Source organism: Gossypium hirsutum, chromosome D08 (assembly GCF_007990345.1).
Source record: "Gossypium hirsutum isolate 1008001.06 chromosome D08, Gossypium_hirsutum_v2.1, whole genome shotgun sequence".
Classification (NCBI taxonomy): Eukaryota; Viridiplantae; Streptophyta; class Magnoliopsida; order Malvales; family Malvaceae; genus Gossypium; species Gossypium hirsutum.
The window spans coordinates 66,353,741-66,373,686 of record NC_053444.1 but is presented as its reverse complement, the minus strand read 5'-3'; the positions used below and the strand labels follow the sequence as shown (position 1 = coordinate 66,373,686).

Genomic DNA, 19,946 nt, shown 5'->3' with positions numbered 1-19,946 from the left:
GGATTCCAAGGCTCCCAATGAGATGAGATTTTTCTTCAAACTGGGCACGTACCGAACATCAGTCAGAACTCTGGTTGATCCATCTTGATTCTTTAATTGGATTGAACCTATCCCAACAGTTTTACAGGCATTGTCATTGCCCATATAAACAACTCCTCCATTTAGTTCTACTAAATCAGAGAACCACTCCCGGTTAGGGGACATATGATAGGTACAACCCGAATCCAATATCCACTCATCTGAATGGAACGACGATGATGATGCAACCAGTGATAATTCAAAGTCACTAGTATCATGCTTAGCAATACAAGCATCTACAACAGCTTTTCCCTCATTCTTCAGCTTTGGACAATTTTTCTTCCAGTGGCCTTTCTCATGACAAAAAGCACATTCATCTTTCCCGAGTCTGGACTTTGACTTTGATCTCCCCTTTTGAGTTTTCTTCCGAGTGTATGAACGACCTCGAACTACTAAAGCTTCTGTATCTCTGATTGAGTTTTTCTGTTTGTCCTTCTTTCTCTGTTCATAACTGTATAAGGCCGCACAGACTTCGCTCAGAGATATATCACTCCTGCCATGAAGTAGAGTAGTTTCTAGGAACTCAAACTCCTCAGGAAGTGACCCCAATAGCATCAAAGCCAAATCTTCATCTTTGAATGTCTCATCCATATTCAGCAAATCAGTGACTAACTGATTAAATTTGGTGATATGATCATTCATTGTGGTACTTGGGACGTATGTGAAGCGAAACAGTCTTTTCTTCAAGTGGAGCTTATTTTGACTGTTTTTCTTCAAAAAATTTTCTTCAAGTGCCACCCACAACTTATTTGCAGAAGTCTCCTTTGAAAAAGCATACCTTTGCTCTCGAGAAAGGCATGATCGAATTGTGCCACATGCCAACCGATTGATCGCCTTCCAATCTTTCTCCTTACATCATCTGGTTTCTCTTCATCAATGGCAATGTCTAGACCCTGCTGAAAAAGGGCATCTAGAACCTCACTTTGCCACATACCAAAATGGCCCGTGCCATCAAAGATCTCCACGGCCAATCTTGCATTTGCAATTGTCGGTCTTGTCCACATGGACGATGTTGAAGCTCCTACACCGACCGTTTTCTCCATAATCTTTCAATATACCTAAGGAAATCTTTTCTGATGTGGAAGATCAGTTTAAACTGCAACCACAGAGCATACTACGATTAACCTTCGGCTCTTGATACCACTTGTTGTTCCAATAGGGTCGGAAGCGTGTAAATTATTGTACTAAAAAATCACACAAGGTTCAATTCCCAGGGAAGAGAGGTGGATCACATGGATCTCTTAAATACCAAGTCTTTCCTTAGTCAGAATATCCCTTCTATAGTAATTTAATAGCACAATTAAATACTACTATTATACCCTCAAATATTGAAAGAAAAATAGGACAAGAAAGAACACAAGAGTTTTAACGAGGTTCGGTAAATTATACCTACGTCCTCGGGCACTAACACCAGATGATAACTTTACTATCTTCAAAATATTACAAACAAATAGAATTCCTTGAGAATTCTCAAATGGGAGAAGAAAGAAAACTAAGAGAGAAAGATTGGTTGGGATAGTTGAAATGAGAAATGGTTAGGCCTATTTATAGTTGAGGTTCAGGGACTAACTTGCAAATGGCCTAAAAAATTAGGGACCAAAATTGTAATTATCCCATTCAACTTTAAACAACTTGCCTATCACTTTTTTTTCTTTCGGTGCCACTTGCACCTCCCATTTTTGACTTTTCAACACCCTTTTTAATTTGACTTATCAACAATTCGAAGGGCAGAATGTTTTGCCATTAGTCTCTGCAATGCAATAAAAATGGAAGGCACAAGTGTTGGGTTGAAACCGAACAACCGAAACAAAGCGAAAGCACAACCGGTGTTCTTTCTCTCCTTATAACTCCTGTCAAAAATTATGGCAAGCACAATAGCACAAGATATGTTCTCTAGCAACCGTAATCAACCACAAATCAACTAATGCAACCACAACAAAATAAATAGAGACACCGATATTTTTACGTGGAAAACCCCTCTAAATCAAGGGTAAAAACCACGGGACTTTAGAGTCCGATAAAGAGCTCTACTATCATCAAATGTTCGACTACAAGATCACAATATCAAGCCTACAACAAGCATTCAACTCCGACAAGGCTAACAATATGTAATCTTTAGCAAAAGAGAGAAAAATGAGAGAACATCACCAAAAACGTAGCTGCTGAAAAATGGGTATTTCCGACACTACAAGTCTCGGATGAAAAATCCGACCGTACAAAGTCAAGAACACCTTATCTCCTAACTGCTGTCCAAAAATCAGCTCAATCGAACCACAGATGGACCTTCGATCGAGGAGTTGATCACTGCTGCAGCAAGCTTGAAAAACTGATTTTTTTTCTATTATCTCTTTTTCTCCAACGAGCTTCAATCTCACTCTCTGTTTTTCTCTCTTTTAAATTGAGAATTTGACACTCAATAATAATAGAAAGGCTGCCCACATCCCACACATAAAAAAAATTGGCTTTTGACAAAATCAAAGAAAGACAAAACATTATGGCAGAAAATATGGGTTTCCCACATGATGGGACCCATACCCAACAACAAGTACGACCAATCGAAGTTTTCAGGTTAAATGGAGGCCTCCCTGTCATGGTTGGATTAAAATTAATACTGATGGTGTTGCAAGTGTAAATGGGATCTGGTCTGCGATAGGTGTGTTAAAGTATAACAGAAAAGAAAAGATAGATCAAGAAGAATAATCATTTTCATTGCTTGAATATGCAGTCTTTGCATGCATTTATACACGTAGAGTCTAACTAACGTAAACCAAATAACTACTGTTTAACTAATACCAACTTTAACAACCTAACAACTTTTGCAGTTACAACTGCATTACTCTTAACATTCCCCTAACTGGTTGATTTCTGCACTTTAAGTTCATCAAGAGATAAGACCCTAAGAGTATATCGAAACATAGAAAAATTTTAGGGGTGATTGGTTTAGTTAGAACATCTGCAATCTGTTGATCAGAAGGCACAAAGTTAACTTGTAAAAGTCCTGCAAGAATTTTTCTCTAACAAAATGATGATCTATTTCAACATGTTTCATCCTGGCGTGATGTGTGGGATTCTCAGCCACAGAGACAGCAGAAGAATTATCACACCAAACGACTGGCACTTCAGATGGAGAGATGCCCACTTCAGTCAACAGTTGTTGAAGCCATAAAAGCTCAGAAACGCAATTTACGAGACTACGATATTCTACTTCAGCAGATGACCTTGACACCACTGGCTGCTTCTTTGAGCACCAAGTAACCGGATTTGAACCTAAGAACACCACATACCCTGAAGTCGATCGACGATCTTCAATGGATGATGCCCAGTCTGCGTCAGAATAACATACCAGTTCTAGCTGACCAGTTGTAAGAAATAGTCTATGATCCACGGTACCGACTAGATATCTTAAAATCCGTTTGATGGCCCTCCAATGAGTTTCACTTGGAAAGTTCATGAACTGACTAAGTTTATTGACACTAAACGACAGATCAGGTCGTGTAATACACACATATTGTAGCATTCCTACAACACTTCTGTACAAATGAGCATCTGCCAATGGAAGACTACCATCTGAAGCAACTAACTTTTGATTGCTTACCATAGGTGTTGGGGTGGAAGTGGCCTCGACCATTCCAGTTTTTTTAAGTAATTCAACGATTTACTTCTTCTGACTGAGTAGTAGTCCTTGTGTAGTATGCTGTACATCAATTCCCCCAAAAAAATTAAGCTCTCTCATATCCTTGAGAGCAAATTTATTATGAAGATAAAGTACAACATCTGCTATTTCTTGATCCGAACTGCCTGTGAGAACAATGTCATCAACATAGACCATTAGTGGTATATACTTTCTTGCAAATTCTTGAATAAACAGAGACGAGTTAGCTTTAGATGCTCGAAAATCAAGCTGATCAACAAGATACTGCTTGAGAGTTTGAAACCATGCACGGGGAGCTTGTCGCAGACCATAGAGAGCTTTGTGCAACTTACAAACGAGCTTCTGACCAGAGGCATCACAAACTTAAAAACCAAGGGGTTGTTCCATGTACAACTCTTCAGTAAGCTCACCATTAAGGAAAGCATTATTAATGTCGAATTGTCTCAACGACCACCCTTTCATAACAGCAAGAACAATGATAGTGTGAATAGTAGATGCTCGAACCACCGGACTGAACGTGTCACGAAAATCAAGCCCTACATGTTGAGAGAATCCTTTTTCTACCAGCCGAGCTTTGTACCTATCTACCGATTCATCAGCCTTCTTTTTTATTTTAAACAGCCATTTGCATTCGACTGCCCTCCGATTACTTGGTAGTGAGCAGAGTGTCCAAGTGTTATTGCGAATCAACGCTTGTAACTTATCATGAACGGCTGTCTGCCAGCACTTAGATGCCATTGCAGTGTGAATATCAGAAGGAACCTCAGATGAAGAGCATTGTGCTGTGCTCATATAAACTTTTGGTTTGAAAGTTCCAACCTTGCTCTTGGTAACCATGGGATGCATGTTAAGAGGAGCAGATTGTGAAGTTTGGAATGGTTGAAGTGTATGTGGTCTGGATGAGGTAGTTGACGTAGGTGAGACAGGTGTCAATGATTGAGGTGTAGGTAAACTAGGTGAAACAGTGGAGTTAGGTTGTGTTACGTTTTGGTAGTCAGATTGTGAAAGAGGTGTTGTAGGTAAGTAACTAGGTGGTGTAGGGTGATTATTAGAAGTAGTGGTGGTAGGTGGGTTAGGATAGGGTTCTTTTCTAAGAGGTAAGACAAAAAGTTTTGCACTAGTCTGAGACACTAGGATAGATGAGACAGGTGATGGAGAAAAAACTTTGTATGGAAAATTGTTCTCATAAAATGTGACATGACGTGTAACATAAGTTTTACCAGTTGTATCCTGGCATTTGTAGCCTTTATGTAATGGAGAGTAACCTAGGAACACACAGGGTGAAGACCGAAACTGGAATTTAATTTTGTTAAATGGTCGAAGGTTTGGAAAGCACAGGCAACCAAAAGTTCGCAGAAAAGAATAATCTGGCTTTGTTTTAAATAGTTTCTCATAGGGTGATATATCCCCCAAGGGTTGAGAGGGTAATCTGTTGATCAGGAGCACAGCACTGCAAAAAGCTTCATTCCAAAATTTTAGAGGCATGGTAGCATGAGCAAGCATGGACAGACCTGTTTCAACCAGCTGTCTGTGTTTGCGCTCGACAAGACCATTCTGTGCAGATGTGTAAGGACAAGAGAGACGCTGGACAATCCCTTACTGAGCTAAATAGTGCCTTAATGCTTGAAACTCCCCACCCCCATCTGTTTGTAACACTTGAAGTTTTGCACCAAGTATTCATTCAGTTTGGCGATGAAACTAAGGAAACACAATAATGATCTCGGACTTACTCTTCAAGAAGTAAAACCATGTGTAGCGAGAGTATGCATCAGTGAAAGCAACATAGTAATGAAACCCGTTGGACACAATCGGGGCCGGTCCCCAAACATCAGCAACTATCAACTGTAGGGGGAGTTGTATGTAGTGTTTGACTTGGTAAAAGGAAGCTTATGCTCTTTACCCAAATGGCAAGCAACACACTCAACAAACTTATTATTATCAGTAAACTGAATATTACATCGTGAAAGAGCTTTTGTAAGTATAGCTCAATAGGGGTGCCCTAGCCGAGCATGCCAAACATTTAAAGAAAGCATTTTGCTAACTGTAAGACACTGAGCATGCTTAGAAGACAGCCTACCTTCAGGAAGCTTATGGAGATGAAGCCGATATAAGCCATGATGTACAGAACCCGTCAGGAGAACCTCTCTAGTCTGCAAATCACGTACCTGACACTGAGTGGGAAAAAACTCAAACATCACCCTGTTATCTTTAACAAACTTTGACATAGACCAAAGATTTTTAGTAATGCTAGGAACAAGCAACAAAGATCTCATGTACAATGGTCGAGATGGAGTGATTAGTGACGATTGCCCTGTAGACAGAACAGGAAGGGCTGAATCATTGCCAACAAACACCATACCTGGTCCTTTGTATGATTTACTGTCACCAAGTGAAGTAGATGAATTTGTAAGATGATGTGTGGCACCTGAGTCCGGGTACCAGGAGTTATCAGCCACTGTTTCAGGAGTGGCCACATAAGCCTAAGATTGTGCTATGCCAGAGGAAGGCATGTTGACCTGTTAGGAAGGGCTACCAATAAACGAGTTAGGCCAGATAGATGAAGGATGAGTTGGAAAACACCAACCTGGTGGACACCACTGAACATTTTTCTGAGAAGATGGTGACCAAGGTACTGTAGTGGGACTGGAACTGACCATACAAAAGTTTGCTTAAGGGGGAGGGCGATAGTTATTTACTTTTGTAGGAGGAGTTAAAACGATGATAGCATCGGTCGACTAGATGCCCAGGTTTTCCACATAACTGGCATTGAATCCGTGAGCTAGAGAAACGCCCTCGACCACGCCCCCGAGAAGTAGAAGATGGTCTATAAGCAGGTATTGAACCATTATCAACAATAGTAGGTTCTGGATTCTGATGAGACACCGTGTTTGCCGAGCTTGAGATATCACAATTTACAACCTGCTGCTGAGTTTCAGTATCAAGTAGCATGGACGTGACTCCTTGAACTGTGTAGGGCACCTAACTTGCTGTAACAATGGAGATAACAGATTCGTATTCAGCAGAAAGACCATTGAAAATTGCTGTAACATGCTCGCGCTCGCTGATAACTTCACCGCAACTGGCCAAAATATCACAAAGAACTCCTTCATACTCAAATCACCTTTGCGTTGGGAGTGCAGGGACCTTCGATGACATTAATTTAGAGGTAGTTTGACTGCCATATAAAGCAAGAACAGCATTCCAGATCTTAGCACTGGTGTCCATACCAATGAAATGAGGAAGGACAGTTTGACTAATCGAAGACAACAACCACGATGCAAGCACACTGTCTTGTTGTTCAAAACGCTCAAACTCTGGATTTGCCTAAAGACCACCATTACCATCAGAAATAAACTGATCAGGAGGAGGTTGCTGCGAGTCCAAGAAACCTTGAAGCGTATGTGCTTTTAGTCCCAAAAGTACCTGTTGCCTCCACAACAAATAGGTATTATCATCAAGGAACATTGGTATCAACAAATAGGTATAAAGTTTCCATTTTGTTAACAAAAAATGAAGTAACAAAATGAAAGGAACATTGGTATCGACTAGGTTTCTCATGGTCTGCCTCTCCAAGATGACAGTGCAGGGCCAATACTACTCGCAAAGCCTACCATATGACACAAGGCGGTCAAGGTCACCCATCTTCACTTCTTTTTGCATGAAACTCTCGGCGGTAAAAACCCATTAGCAGTGGAGGTAGCCCAAGCTAACATTTCATCACTCCCATTTGGTACCCTATATGCCATTGATGATATTCTAAATATAGGTCTTGAGGATAACTCTGAGGTGATTGGCAATGCTCAGGGCCTTGCACTCACGGTTGGTGGAAATACAACCACCGGTGTGATGTATGTGGATTTTGGATTTACTAAGGGTAAGTTCAAAGGCAGCTCTATAAGCCTATTTTCGAGGAATCCGATAACAAATACTGAACGTGAAGTTGTGGTGGTCGGAGGAAGAGGAAAATTTAGGATAGCAAAAGGGTTTGCACTACTTAAGACTTATTTTCTAAATGCTACCACTGTTATCGTTGATTTTAATGTGACTGTGATTCATACTGATCCCATACTTGAGACTCAATTCTCATGGATTGTGTGGTTGTGCACCACTTTATTAGAATAAAGGTATGTTGATGTGATTTAAAAAATTACACGACTCTTGCTTTAAATAAATGTAATTATAATTATATTATTATGTAACATTAATTTAATTAAGATTAATACATATGGAGATACCTTACTAATATTGTTAAAGTACACTAATGTGGTACTGACGACCAATAGCATAGTGCTATGTGATAGCCTCATAACATTTTAAAAATATTAACACAAATTCAAATTTGAACCCCAAATTGTGGCTAAGTATTCATCTTCTCTATAGAAATAATCTACGTTCAAAGAACACAAATCCAAATCTTCTAAATCGTCTCCATGCAAGAATCAATTAAGAGATATAATACAACGAAAAACACTAAAATTGCAAGTCCAACATCAAAGAATTCTCGATCATTCCATGCAAAAAAAAAATCAATAATAAAGTCCCTGCAACTATAGTAACACAAAATGTTAATTTTATGAAATTAAATTTGGAAAGTAAATATTATTAAAAAATGAAATTGGTAAGTAAAATATAAAATGGAATGGCATTTATTTATGATGGAACGTATTTTTTAATTTTGGAAAGTAAATATTATTGGGTAGAATTTTGGGTAATTAAATATAAAATAAAATCACATTTTGGTAAGTATAAAATTATTCAGAAAAATGACATTATCTAAATAAATTGGCTAATTTCTTTCCTAAACTTTCTCTTCACTCTTGCCTATATAACCCTTAGATTTCTATTTTAAGGATCATAAAACCTAAAAGAAAGCTTTTGTAATATCGTTAGCGTAGAAACAAAAAATGAAGCCATCAGCCACGACTATAGTTTTCTTGCTCCTCCTCTTCGTTTCTACTCTTTGTATATATTTATCCACACTTTTTCTTATTTAATTTTTAGTAATTTATTTTTTTAAATAAGATTTTTGGTATCTAAAATTATCTTCCTATTTTTAATATTTTTTGTAGATTACTTTTAAGAATTTTAATATATTTTTGCAGGTACTTTGAATAATGTGAATGCTAGGTCTTTGAGTTGTACGAGTAGCAAAGATTGCATAAATCAGTGCGGTTCTCCTGGTTGTCCACCTCCTTCTACATGCACTTGTGTCTCTGGAAAATGTGATTGCGCCAATGTAGAGAATTCTGTAGAATCTGTGTTTGGACCATTAAATGGTCATATTTAAGGAACATATCAAAATTAGTATGAGTTATAATTAAATCATTTTCTATAATGTCACGATAAGAATAAGTGATTATAATAATAAACAATATATATTATTTTCTCTTGTTGATTTTTCTTGTTAATTTTTAGGGTTCAATTTATTTTTTTAAATACATATTGATAATTAAATTAACAAAAATAAAAGTAACATGCAAAAATTAATTATCATTTCCATTTTTACCGCAACTAATTATGCAAATTAAACCAACATTAATTTTTTTTAAATATTTGGGTTTGAGCTCATCTTATTTTTACTTGCTTGATATATTTAATTGAGGATTTCCTAATATTGCTTGTTCTAGCCCTTATCCATTTTTTTTTCCTTTGGACTAATCTCTTTTCATAGACTTTGTTCTTTGAGTTATGATGTAATTAAAAAGTATTAAATTATTAATTACAAAATCAAATTACAATACAATGCGTTGTTTTCGGTTTGTCCCTAAATTGGTTTAAAAATATTTAGTTGGTATTTAAAATTATCTAAAAATTTATATTTTTTAATTTATCTATCATGTGTCATATTTAGAGACTGCCACGTATCATTATAAGATTAATCATCAGTACCACATTAACAAAATTAACATTGTTAGTGTGGAATACCAACCTTGATGACACCATATAAGTTTAGGTGGTAAACTACATATTAATTCTTTTAATAATTTTTAATTTATTTTTATAATTTTTTTCTGAATTTAAAATTTAAAAATTAATTAAATGTTAATGTAGCATCAATGTGGCACTTCATGTCTATGACACATCAATAAAGTTAACAGGTGTTGTCTTTTTCATTTATTTTGGATTGATTTTATAAATTAAATTAAAAGCAAAAAATAACTTTTTTTTATTTTATAAAATTGAAAGGTAAAATAAGTAATTATGCGTAGTTTGGATTAATTAAAAAAATGGATGAATTGCTTCTTTATATTTGTTTTCCTGGAAAGAAGCAATAGGTACATATGAGAAAAATCAGTGTTGAAAATATAGAGAAAATCTATGGATTTGTGTTCTGTAATCAATTGGCATGCTAACTCAACAGGTAACCTCTTTGTGGGGGGTCGATCACCAAGTTGAAAGTTTAGAAAGGGAGCTGAAATGGATGCAAGGCTTCTTAAAAGTGGCTGATGCAAGAAAAGTTAGACAGTGAGGTGGTGCCTACCTATGTTACTGAGATCAGAGAGCTTTTTACTCAAACTTGCATCTAAAAGGAAAGCTAGTTTTTCAAAATTGCATCACTTATTTCCATAAAGAGGGATGTTTGCTCTGTGGAATCACAGTCAAAATTAAAGAATTGGCTCGATAATTAAAGACATGATGTAATAAAGTTAAGGGATAATGGAGAAGGATCAAGTTCTTCAACTCGAAGCTGAGAATCAAGGCGGCCTTATCCTCACATCATGGATAAGAATGTTGTTGGATTGGATGTTGATATCAAGAAATTAGTCTCCCTTCTCGTTGACGAGGAAACTCATGAAACTAAAGGTTGTTTCCGTATGTGGAATGGGTGGTCTAGGAAAGATCACTCTTGCCAAGAAAATATATCGGTATAGCCAAGTCATTAGTCATTCAAGTACTTAGCCTAGGTATACGTTTCTCAACGGTACCAAAAAGAAAAATTGAGAAAATACTTTATTTAGTTTCAAAATTTTAGATAAAGATGATAGGAAGAAAATGGAGGAAGAATCAGCATAGACGTTGTTTACTTTCACGGAGGATAGAAAATATTTAGTGATAATTGATGATATTTGGAGTAAGGCTTTGGAGTACTCTAAAACCTGCAGAAAGGAATAGCAATAACAATAGCAAGATATTGCTCACCTCTCGAAATAAAGAGATACTTTCACATGCTGACACAAAAAGTCATGTGAGCTGCAGTATCTACAATGTTATTTATTCTAAATTCTTGATATATACATATAGCAAAATTTTACTCTATTTTCTAAATTTATTTTTCACCTTTTAAAACTTCTTTTCGGCAATAATTAAAAATTTTAAAACATCAGAATTTTACTAGTATAAATTATATTTACCTGCGTGTAACATAAACTATTAATCAAGATATTAAAACACATAAAATGAGTATTGATTAAATAAAAGAAATAAAGGCTTTGTAATTTCTTAATTAATAGCTTATGTTACTTGCATAAATATAATTAATAGGTAAATTTAATATATTTTTATATTAAACAATAAATTAAAATATATTATATAGATAATCATAACATTAATCATTTAATTATTGTATACTTGGTTAAAATTTGGGTTTAAGGTTAGTAATCAATATTTATGAGTAAATCTTCTTTTACTATGTCAATTAAAAATAAAACTTACATAATATTTTAAAATATAAAATTCAAAATAGTTAAATGTACGTTGATTTTGTCGATTGAAACTTAACTCGATTGGCATAAACATTGTTATCAATATAAAAGAACATGAACATATATCATCCTACTATTTAATTTTTTTATAAAAGTACGGTGAAAATACGATATTCCAATCTCAACATGTACAATATTTTTTCTTCAATTCTAGAGAGTATCCAAGTTTGTTTTTCTTACTATAAGACGACAGTTGAATTCGGTTTTTGCTCATCAATCAATCCATGTTTCGAAAGTAAACAATTTAAGCATATAAAAACGGCTATCCGTAAACAAAAAAAAAAAAATTGAGGTACAATTGAGTAATCCATATAAAAACATCAGCAAGGACATGTATATAGAGAACATGACTGGTATTTTCACAGGCATAATCGGCTTGTACGGGAAAAAGGAAAGAATGAAGGAATGTCATTGAACCGGTTCGCCTTAGCGTAAAGAATGTTGGATCAAGGGAACTGGAACGAGCCTCCGATTTGGTTAGTACCGGACGGGGGATTTATTGCGACCCAAAGGAGGGATATGGTAATGGCAATAAGACCCGACCATACAAAAACGATGGTAGGCGTACGCCCTCTTCTTCCCATAAGCCCCTTAGCAAAGGGATAGAGATGAGCCAAAACCCAAAAACTGAAGAAAACTCCACCGAGCAGACGGCTCCACTGAGGTATGACGCTGTAAACTGTTCGGCTAAACCCGACCGCTATCGCTATTAAGTTGACCATCATGATTGTTATCGGTGGTATCATCAGGGACGTCCATCTGACAATGTAGAGATCAGCAAACTCATCATCCAAATCGTCCCCCGCAGATTTTGATGTCAAAGTGAACGAAATCTCGATCCCAGCAATCACTTTCAATAGCCCTTGAAGCACAGCAGCAAGATGGGCACTTGTGCCCCCAATTAACCAAAACTGCTCGTTTCTCCACCATTCTTCTAACTCAATGCCGGACCACTTGATTTCTAGCACGGCAAGCAAACAAAGAGTTACCGTAATGATGAGGAGGTATGTAAGGAAAGTGACATTGAGCGTCTGCACGATGAACTGGCCGGAGAAGAGGGAAAGTGCGGGAAGGAAGCAGTAAACAATCAGAAAAATCGAGGTGAAGGGGTAGATTCCGACGTTTAGATATGCAATCCTCTGCAATAACTTCATTCGTGGACTGGCAAGGAGAGCATTGTTACGGGAAAAGAAGATCTCAACAGAGCCAGTAGCCCAACGCAGGACTTGGTGAAGTCGATCAGTGAGATTGATCGGAGCGGTTCCACGGAAAGCATCACGTTTGGTCACACAATAAACTGATTTCCATCCTCTGTTGTGCATTCTATATCCAGTGACCACATCTTCGGTAACGGAACCATAAATCCACCCAACACGCTGTCCCCACTCAGTCTTGTCCTCGTACCAGCACGAAATAACACTGATTGCCTCAGCAACAGTTGAGGCATCTAGAAGTTCACGAGGAATAGTTAAAGCACAAGGCGGGCGCCCATTCTTCACAGCTGGATGATCCGCAAGGGGACGACCTTGAAACTCCGCCACTGGAATTGAATCAATGAGAAATGTTGAGTTCCCGAACCGCTTTGGAAGCAACGAGAGGTTCATCTCTTCATCATCGGAATCACCCATTCTCAGCGCACGATTCTCCTCCGGGGTGTGTGCAATTGAAGAATGCTTCCTGCTACGACCAAAGCAGCAACTACAGCAACCAGCATGGTGTTCTTTTGATCGAGGCGGGTCAAAGCCATAAAGTGCAATCCTTCGAAAGAGGCATCCAGTTCCGACATAGACAGGACCCATAAGACCATCAAGAGCTCTCATGTTCACATCAAAGAAAACAGTATTGTGATTGGCATATCGATCCGAAGGGTCAATACCCTCGAACCTCTGAGGGAACTGGACATAACAAAGGCGGTCACCTCCTCGATCCATCATGAAACACATGCCTTCCCTCATTGCCTGAGAGTTGTAGATATAGTGGTCACAGTCGAGGTTCAGGATAAATGGACCATTCGACATAATTGCAGACGCCCGAACCAGGGCATTCATGGCACCTGCCTTCTTGTTGTGATCATAGCCTGGGCGCTTCTCACGAGAAACATAAACAAGCAACGGGAGACGAATATCAACATCAGTGAGATCAATTAGCCCATCCTCAGCAGTTCCATGTAGTGGTTCATCACTTGGAGGTTTCAACATCACCTGTATTATACCAGCATGGTCACCCCGAGAGTGATCGGTTGATGGATTCAACCAAGTCCCGGGCCAATGAGTTCCATCAGCCATCCATGTCGCTTTCGGGATTTTCACACTGTCTATAGGTTCATCCCCTCTGTTCTGTCTCTGAAGCTTCATTGCCTTGATTTCCTCCCTTGCATGAAAGGCATCGGATCTACGGCGAATGGAGTCCGGCAAACCATTGGTACGGACCTTGAATTCATCATATTCACGTTTAACTCGCCGTCGGTCCTTAACAAAATCTGGTTTGACTTTATTCTTGTAAGGATCCCTCTTCAAATTGAAGTAAGATTCCGGATTCCTTGGTTCAATATCATGTTTACGACAAAAAGGAACCCATACATTAGCAAAACTCGCTGCTTCAGCCATAGCCTCGAACGTTAAAAGTGCTCCTCCGTCATCAGAAACATAACAAGCAAGTTTTTCAACGGGGTAGTTGGCGGCTAGAATTGACAAGATAGTGTTTGCAGTGACAAGAGGTGGTTCTTTCTCAGGATCCGCAGTAGAGACAAATACATCGATTCCTGGAAGGTCAGACTTTCCAGTAGGGTTGCTAGGACTCGGAGTTTCAAATTTTTCCTTCAGCACGTTAAGGTCCGTAGCACGATTAATCGGACAGAGCTTGGGCAGTTGGTCGAGAAGCCATGAAAAAGCAAACCAAATTTCACAAACAACAGACATTCCCCATAGCCATATCGCATCTTTGTTCGGATTGGTGACCCTCCAAGCCAAAAACAAGCCAAGGACAACAACTCGTATAAATATTAAAAGCCTGCAGGCATAATATGACATTGCAAGCAAAGTTAAGGTAATGACGGAAGACCAACAACAAAGATGCAAATATTCAAAGATGTGACATAGTGAAGAAATATAACATGTTCGATGATCTAGAAATGGAGACAATACCGATATGGACTCAGAATGGCTGCTTGTATTTTTAATTTCCGAGTGAGAGGCCTCCACGGTTTGTTCATCAACTCTGTTGGCTCAGCAGCTTCATCATCGTCTCCATTTCCTAGGTTACCATCCTTTGGCCATATAGCATTGCCATAACCATAAGTCCCTCTAGTCTCAAACAACCACCGATTGTGATCAAAGTCTCCAGTTTGACTCCTCATCAGGGCCGACTTTGTTGACTTCATTAAAGACAATCTCCTCTCCATTTTGGACATCGTACTCGGAGGAGGTAGTGGAAGTGGCCTGGTATTACTATCCACAGCTGTTTCATCGAGATCCGTGTTCTTATACGGCTCCTTACACCCAGGGCATATTCCACCCCCAGTTTTCACCGCATCAATGTAACAATCCCGACAGATTTTGAAATCACACTCACAAGGGAGAATATCTAGACCGCGTTCATCGCTCATCACCTTTGCATCACACCCAGGAATTGCACATGAAGATCCCTTTGCACCAGCCATCTGGGGATGGTTTGTTTCGGACTCGATCACCTTGTCCATAAGATGAGCTCGTGTAACACTATTGAATCCACCGGTAAAAAGTGAATTTGACACGTATTGCTCTTCAACCTTCTGAGAAATAGAAGGGTCCATCGGTTGGTTGTCTGGGGTGGGCGGTATATGCACCGTATAGTTCATGAAATCACTACCACCAAGCTCACTGTCGAGATCATCCCTCGAGTAGCTCACGTATCGACCCGAGGAAGTTCTCCGGGCAAACGTCACAGTTGGAGGCACCGGAGGCTTATGTGACTCAGCTGCATCCGATGAAATCGATAAAGATGATCGACTCCCTTTGAAGGACCTAGACGCCATCCTTTTAGTACTAACAGAGAATTACCCAAAAAAATCCTGAATTTCCATAATTCAATATATTATCACTATAAGCACTAATAAAGATTTTACTCAAATATGCAAATTTCAACAATGGATAGTAAAAACAACTAAATCATATATAACTTTAAGTTCAAATTAAGTCAAAATCAGCAAACAAATGGAATAGCTAAATCTTTTTTTTCCTTAGTTTCCCACAGTTTCTTAGCAACCAAACAGGTCTCACATAACACTAAATATACACAGAGAAAGTAAAGAAACACAAATAAACATACCTGAAAACTAAAACTAAAACTTCAAGTTCAACCCCACAAAAAAAACTAAAAAAATACCCTATATTCAAAATCTCAAAATTTCCCTCTCTTTCTCTCTCATTTTCCAATCAACCAAGCAAAAAGGCTTCAAAGAAACAAATAGAAACCCAATTTTCCTTGAAGGAAGAAAAATATCAAAACATGACTAAAAACAAAGCAAAAAACAGATCTTTGACATAGCATTAGCAACACCAACATGATAAAACCTCACCTTTTATACTTTCTGTCAACTTCCAAAAAGAAAGCACTTGAAAATCTTTATAAAAAAAGGGATATTATTTAAAACCCTTTTTTTTGGTCCAATCTTGACATAGCCTTATAAAAACCCTGAACAATTCAAACTGTTCATATTCTATGATTCTCTTGAGTTGTTGGTCTCCAACTGTTGCCTGTTAAACCTTTGTAAGAAAAAAATATGAAAAAGAGACCAAGTCGTGAGAAGCAAAACTACAAGCACTAAGATATCACGACTGGCCGAGTATATGGTTATTTTAAGGCATGAAATCAGAAAAGAGCGTGTTTTTTTGTATATGGTAAGGATGAGTTGGGATTCATTTTTGTAATAAAAAAAGGAAATTTTCTTAATAAATGGGGTCTTTTTAAATTGGAAGTGGTGAAGTGAAGGGGAAGAGAACGTGTGAAAGGATCATGAAAGTTTATGAGTTGGTCATTGCCGGCCTACCATCATTTTGATTTTTTTAAATATAAATTAAAAATAATATTTTGGATTCTTTTGTCATAATTTTTTTTTTATATATCAACACTTCAATCTGTATTTAATGGAAATTGTTTATGATTTTTAAAATTGAATCTATAATTGAATCGATTGTATTATCAATTTTTTGTCAGGTAATTGATTTAGTATTGTTAAATAAATTAATAATAATTTTATAATAATTAAAATATATATTTAAAAATATATATTAATTGATTTTTGATTTGATTAATCCAACCATATGAATGTGTTGAACAGATTTGTTAATATCTTTCTTAGGGTGAGTTTAGATGGGTGATTGGGTGCAGTGCGTTTAGCTTACTTTTTATCTCACGCTTCAATATCACTACAATATCTAATTTCACCGCCACCGCTGTTTTTACATTAAATGCACCGTCCATCCAAACCTACTCTTACTAATTTTATATATTACATTGTTTTTTGGGTATTTATATTATGAGTATCATATGACATTTGATAAACTAGGGTAGAAAATATAAAATTTATATAAAAATGCATTAAATTTTATATGATATAAAATTATAATCTTTTAATTATTTTAAATTATAATATTAAATTATATAATACAATCACTATTTATTATTATTATTATTATTATTATTATTATGGGCAAGGCTTGTTCGGTGTTGGTTTTGGACAAAGAGAGAAAAAGGAGGTTGCTCTTTTATGACCAAAAAGGAGAGAAAGAAAATGTGAAAGAATCTTTCGGTTCTTAATTTTGATATAATTTAAAAAATTTGAAATAATTTAATATCTGTAAATTTTAAAAGTATTTAAAGATAATTAATTATAATATTAATATTTTTTTATCAATTTTATATATTTTTAATCGATACAATAATAAATTTATACCTCAAAATTTACACATTTTGTCTATTTATATATTTACTTGAAGCTAAAGTTTATTTTATATATTCTTTTTGAATTTTTTAAACTCTTTAAAATTGTATTCAATTTTTAGAATCAAGACAAAATTAATAGAATGTGTATGCTGTGAGGATTTAATTTGTTTAAATATCAATTAAAATTTTGTACAATTAATTAAATTGTTCCCGTTTTTTTAAATAAATTAATTTACTTAATATCAAAATTAAGAGAAACTAAAAAAAAATAAAATAAAAGAACACAAATTCATTAAATTTACGAGTATAGTGGGAATTTTCTTTTTTTTTTAATTATTTACTTTTCTTTCTTTTATGGCCAAAAAAATAAAAAAAAATAGCATTTGTTTATTATTATTTGGTATTTGTTTATTGTTATTATTTGAATTTTGAATTTTGGGGGTTTAGTTGTTGGTTCCTTATTGACCAAAAGGGGGAAAACGAGTAAAAAGAATCGTTGATCATTAATATTAGGATTAGGGGTATTATGGGAATTTCGGTAGAAGATCCTTTTTTCAAAAATGTTCATACCAACACCAAAACTCACATTTTCCATCATTGTTTGTTTGATATTCCCTTTTGTCTTTAGACGGATTTTATCTTTTGTGATGTGACTTTTTTGTCCTTCCCACGAGAGATGACGATTGAAGTTATAATACGTGATATTGGGTGTGTTTGATAAAAGGTTAAAATGTGTTCCCAAGTTTTTGTATACTTAAAATTTAGTCCTTTTTATTTTTATTTCTAGAAAGTTTGTCCTTCTATTTTTCATATTTTAAAATTTAGGTTCACTTGTTAAAATCATTAAATCTTTTTATTAAATTCGTTGTTATGACATTTTAAAATTAAAAAAAAAAACTCTTTGGTAGTCATGTAACAAAAAACAATACTATAATAAGCTTAAATTTAATAATTGGGCTTGAATTTTTAAATTTAAAAAATAGAAAGACTAAATTTTTTGAAATGGAAAAAAATTCTAAATACATGAAGAGTATGAGGACTTGGAGTACATTTTAACCTATTTAAAATTTTCATTGAAAAAGGAAAATTTCAAAGTGTTTTTTCTAATTAAATTTTAATGATTACAAAAATCTCAACAAATCGGTTGAATAAGTGGATCCCTAATTATAACTTGTTGAAAGTATTAAGCTGCTTTTTTTATTTTTTAATTAAACAATAATAAATTCTAAACCTGACTACAAGACGTTTGAAGATAATACTGTACCATTTCAATTAATCACTAGACATAATCTTTTATTGGGTAAACTATAAAGGTGGTCACACAACATTTAAAATTTTTCATTTTAGGCACTGAAAAAAATTTCAGTTTAGACACTCACATTATATAGTTTGATCATTTTTATCACTCCCGTTAAAATCGTAAATGAAAATCTGATGTGGGATTATTTCTAAAATTTTTTATTTTCCACATAATTCAAGTAAAACAAACAAATTATCATTTTAGTCCCCAATCTTCTAATATAAACTAGGTTTAATCCTCCTAAAAGAATGAGGTTAAGGCTAAAAATTGAAGAAAAGAAAAGGGGCTTGGGTTTGGTTTGTGGAAAACCTATAGCTGAATCGTTTTTGTTCTGCTTTTGAAGGACCTAAGTTTGAAGGCAACTTTTTTTTTTTTTTTTTGCATTTGGAAGTTGAATGATGTGTTTTAATCCCTAAAAAACTACTATTATTTGCTTTGCAGCTTCTGCCTTTCAATCTCAGTTAAGGGTGGTGGGAATGTCTAGCGAAGGGATATTTTGGTGTAGGTGCTCCGATTCAGCTTACACAATCTTAGATCCTGGTAATTGCATTTCTAGAGCAACTCCAATATCCTTAGTTCTTCATTCCATTCTTTTAAAAACTAAAGGTATGAACGTATATTTCGAAACGGGAAACTAAAGCTACTCGGTATCTCCATTCTCAGATCGGTTAAATTAAAACCAAACCAACAAAGAAAAATGTAAGGACCCCCAAATAACTTGACAAATTAGGCACAACTTCTATCTTAAAACTTTAAGCAATGCCCCTAATCTCTCTACCACTTAGTGTCAGGTGAGAACTCACAAGCTTTCATCATCAGTATTGCTTATCCTGATCTCGTCTTTTGGGCTTTCACCCATTGAGGTTTCATCCAACTGTCAAACCTCCCCTTACAACTCTTCACTTCAAAAGCTGAATAAAAGAACACAAACAGCAGGTGGCTGTTGTTGCCCCCAATTTCAAGGGTTAACCTCTCTTTTTATTATTAAAGGATTAAACCTCATTTATATTAAAAAGATTGGGACTAAAATGATAAATTTTTATTGTACTTAAATTATGTGAAAAATAAAAAAAATTATAAATATTTCTACAACAAAATGAGACTGCCTAAATTGCAAGAAAATTTTCCAAGTTCGATCACCATTTGTGTAGTTTACCCTTTTTTATAAATATCTTTTTATGTAATTTTTTTTGCGATTGTATCATTATCTAGTATAATAACAAATTGACACATAAGAAAGATTATGATCAAGTACACTACTAGTAAAAAGTAATATTTATACGAGCAAAGC

At 35.8% G+C, this 19,946-nt stretch overlaps 1 protein-coding gene across 1 annotated transcript; it reads right to left on the bottom strand.

The window, feature by feature from the left end:
- Window positions 1-11,636: 11,636 nt before the first annotated feature.
- Window positions 11,637-16,411, bottom strand: LOC107909056 (cellulose synthase-like protein D3). Its single transcript, XM_016836432.2, has 3 exons — window positions 15,989-16,411; window positions 14,577-15,481; window positions 11,637-14,442 (listed from the first exon to the last, which is right to left on the bottom strand). Exons 2-3 carry the CDS (start codon window positions 15,443-15,445, stop codon window positions 11,880-11,882), a joined length of 3,432 nt encoding a protein of 1,143 aa, XP_016691921.1. The 5' UTR covers window positions 15,446-15,481; window positions 15,989-16,411; the 3' UTR covers window positions 11,637-11,879.
- Window positions 16,412-19,946: the final 3,535 nt, after the last annotated feature.

Excerpts from the sequence above, each read along its gene's own strand:
- LOC107909056 (XM_016836432.2), bottom strand. The coding sequence starts at position 15,445 with ATGGCGTCTAGGTCCTTCAAAGGGAGTCGATCATCTTTATCGATTTCA. Across the intron at positions 14,443-14,576 it reads GCCATTCTGAGTCCATATCG|GCTTTTAATATTTATACGAG; the intron begins GTATTGTCTCCA and ends TTATGCCTGCAG.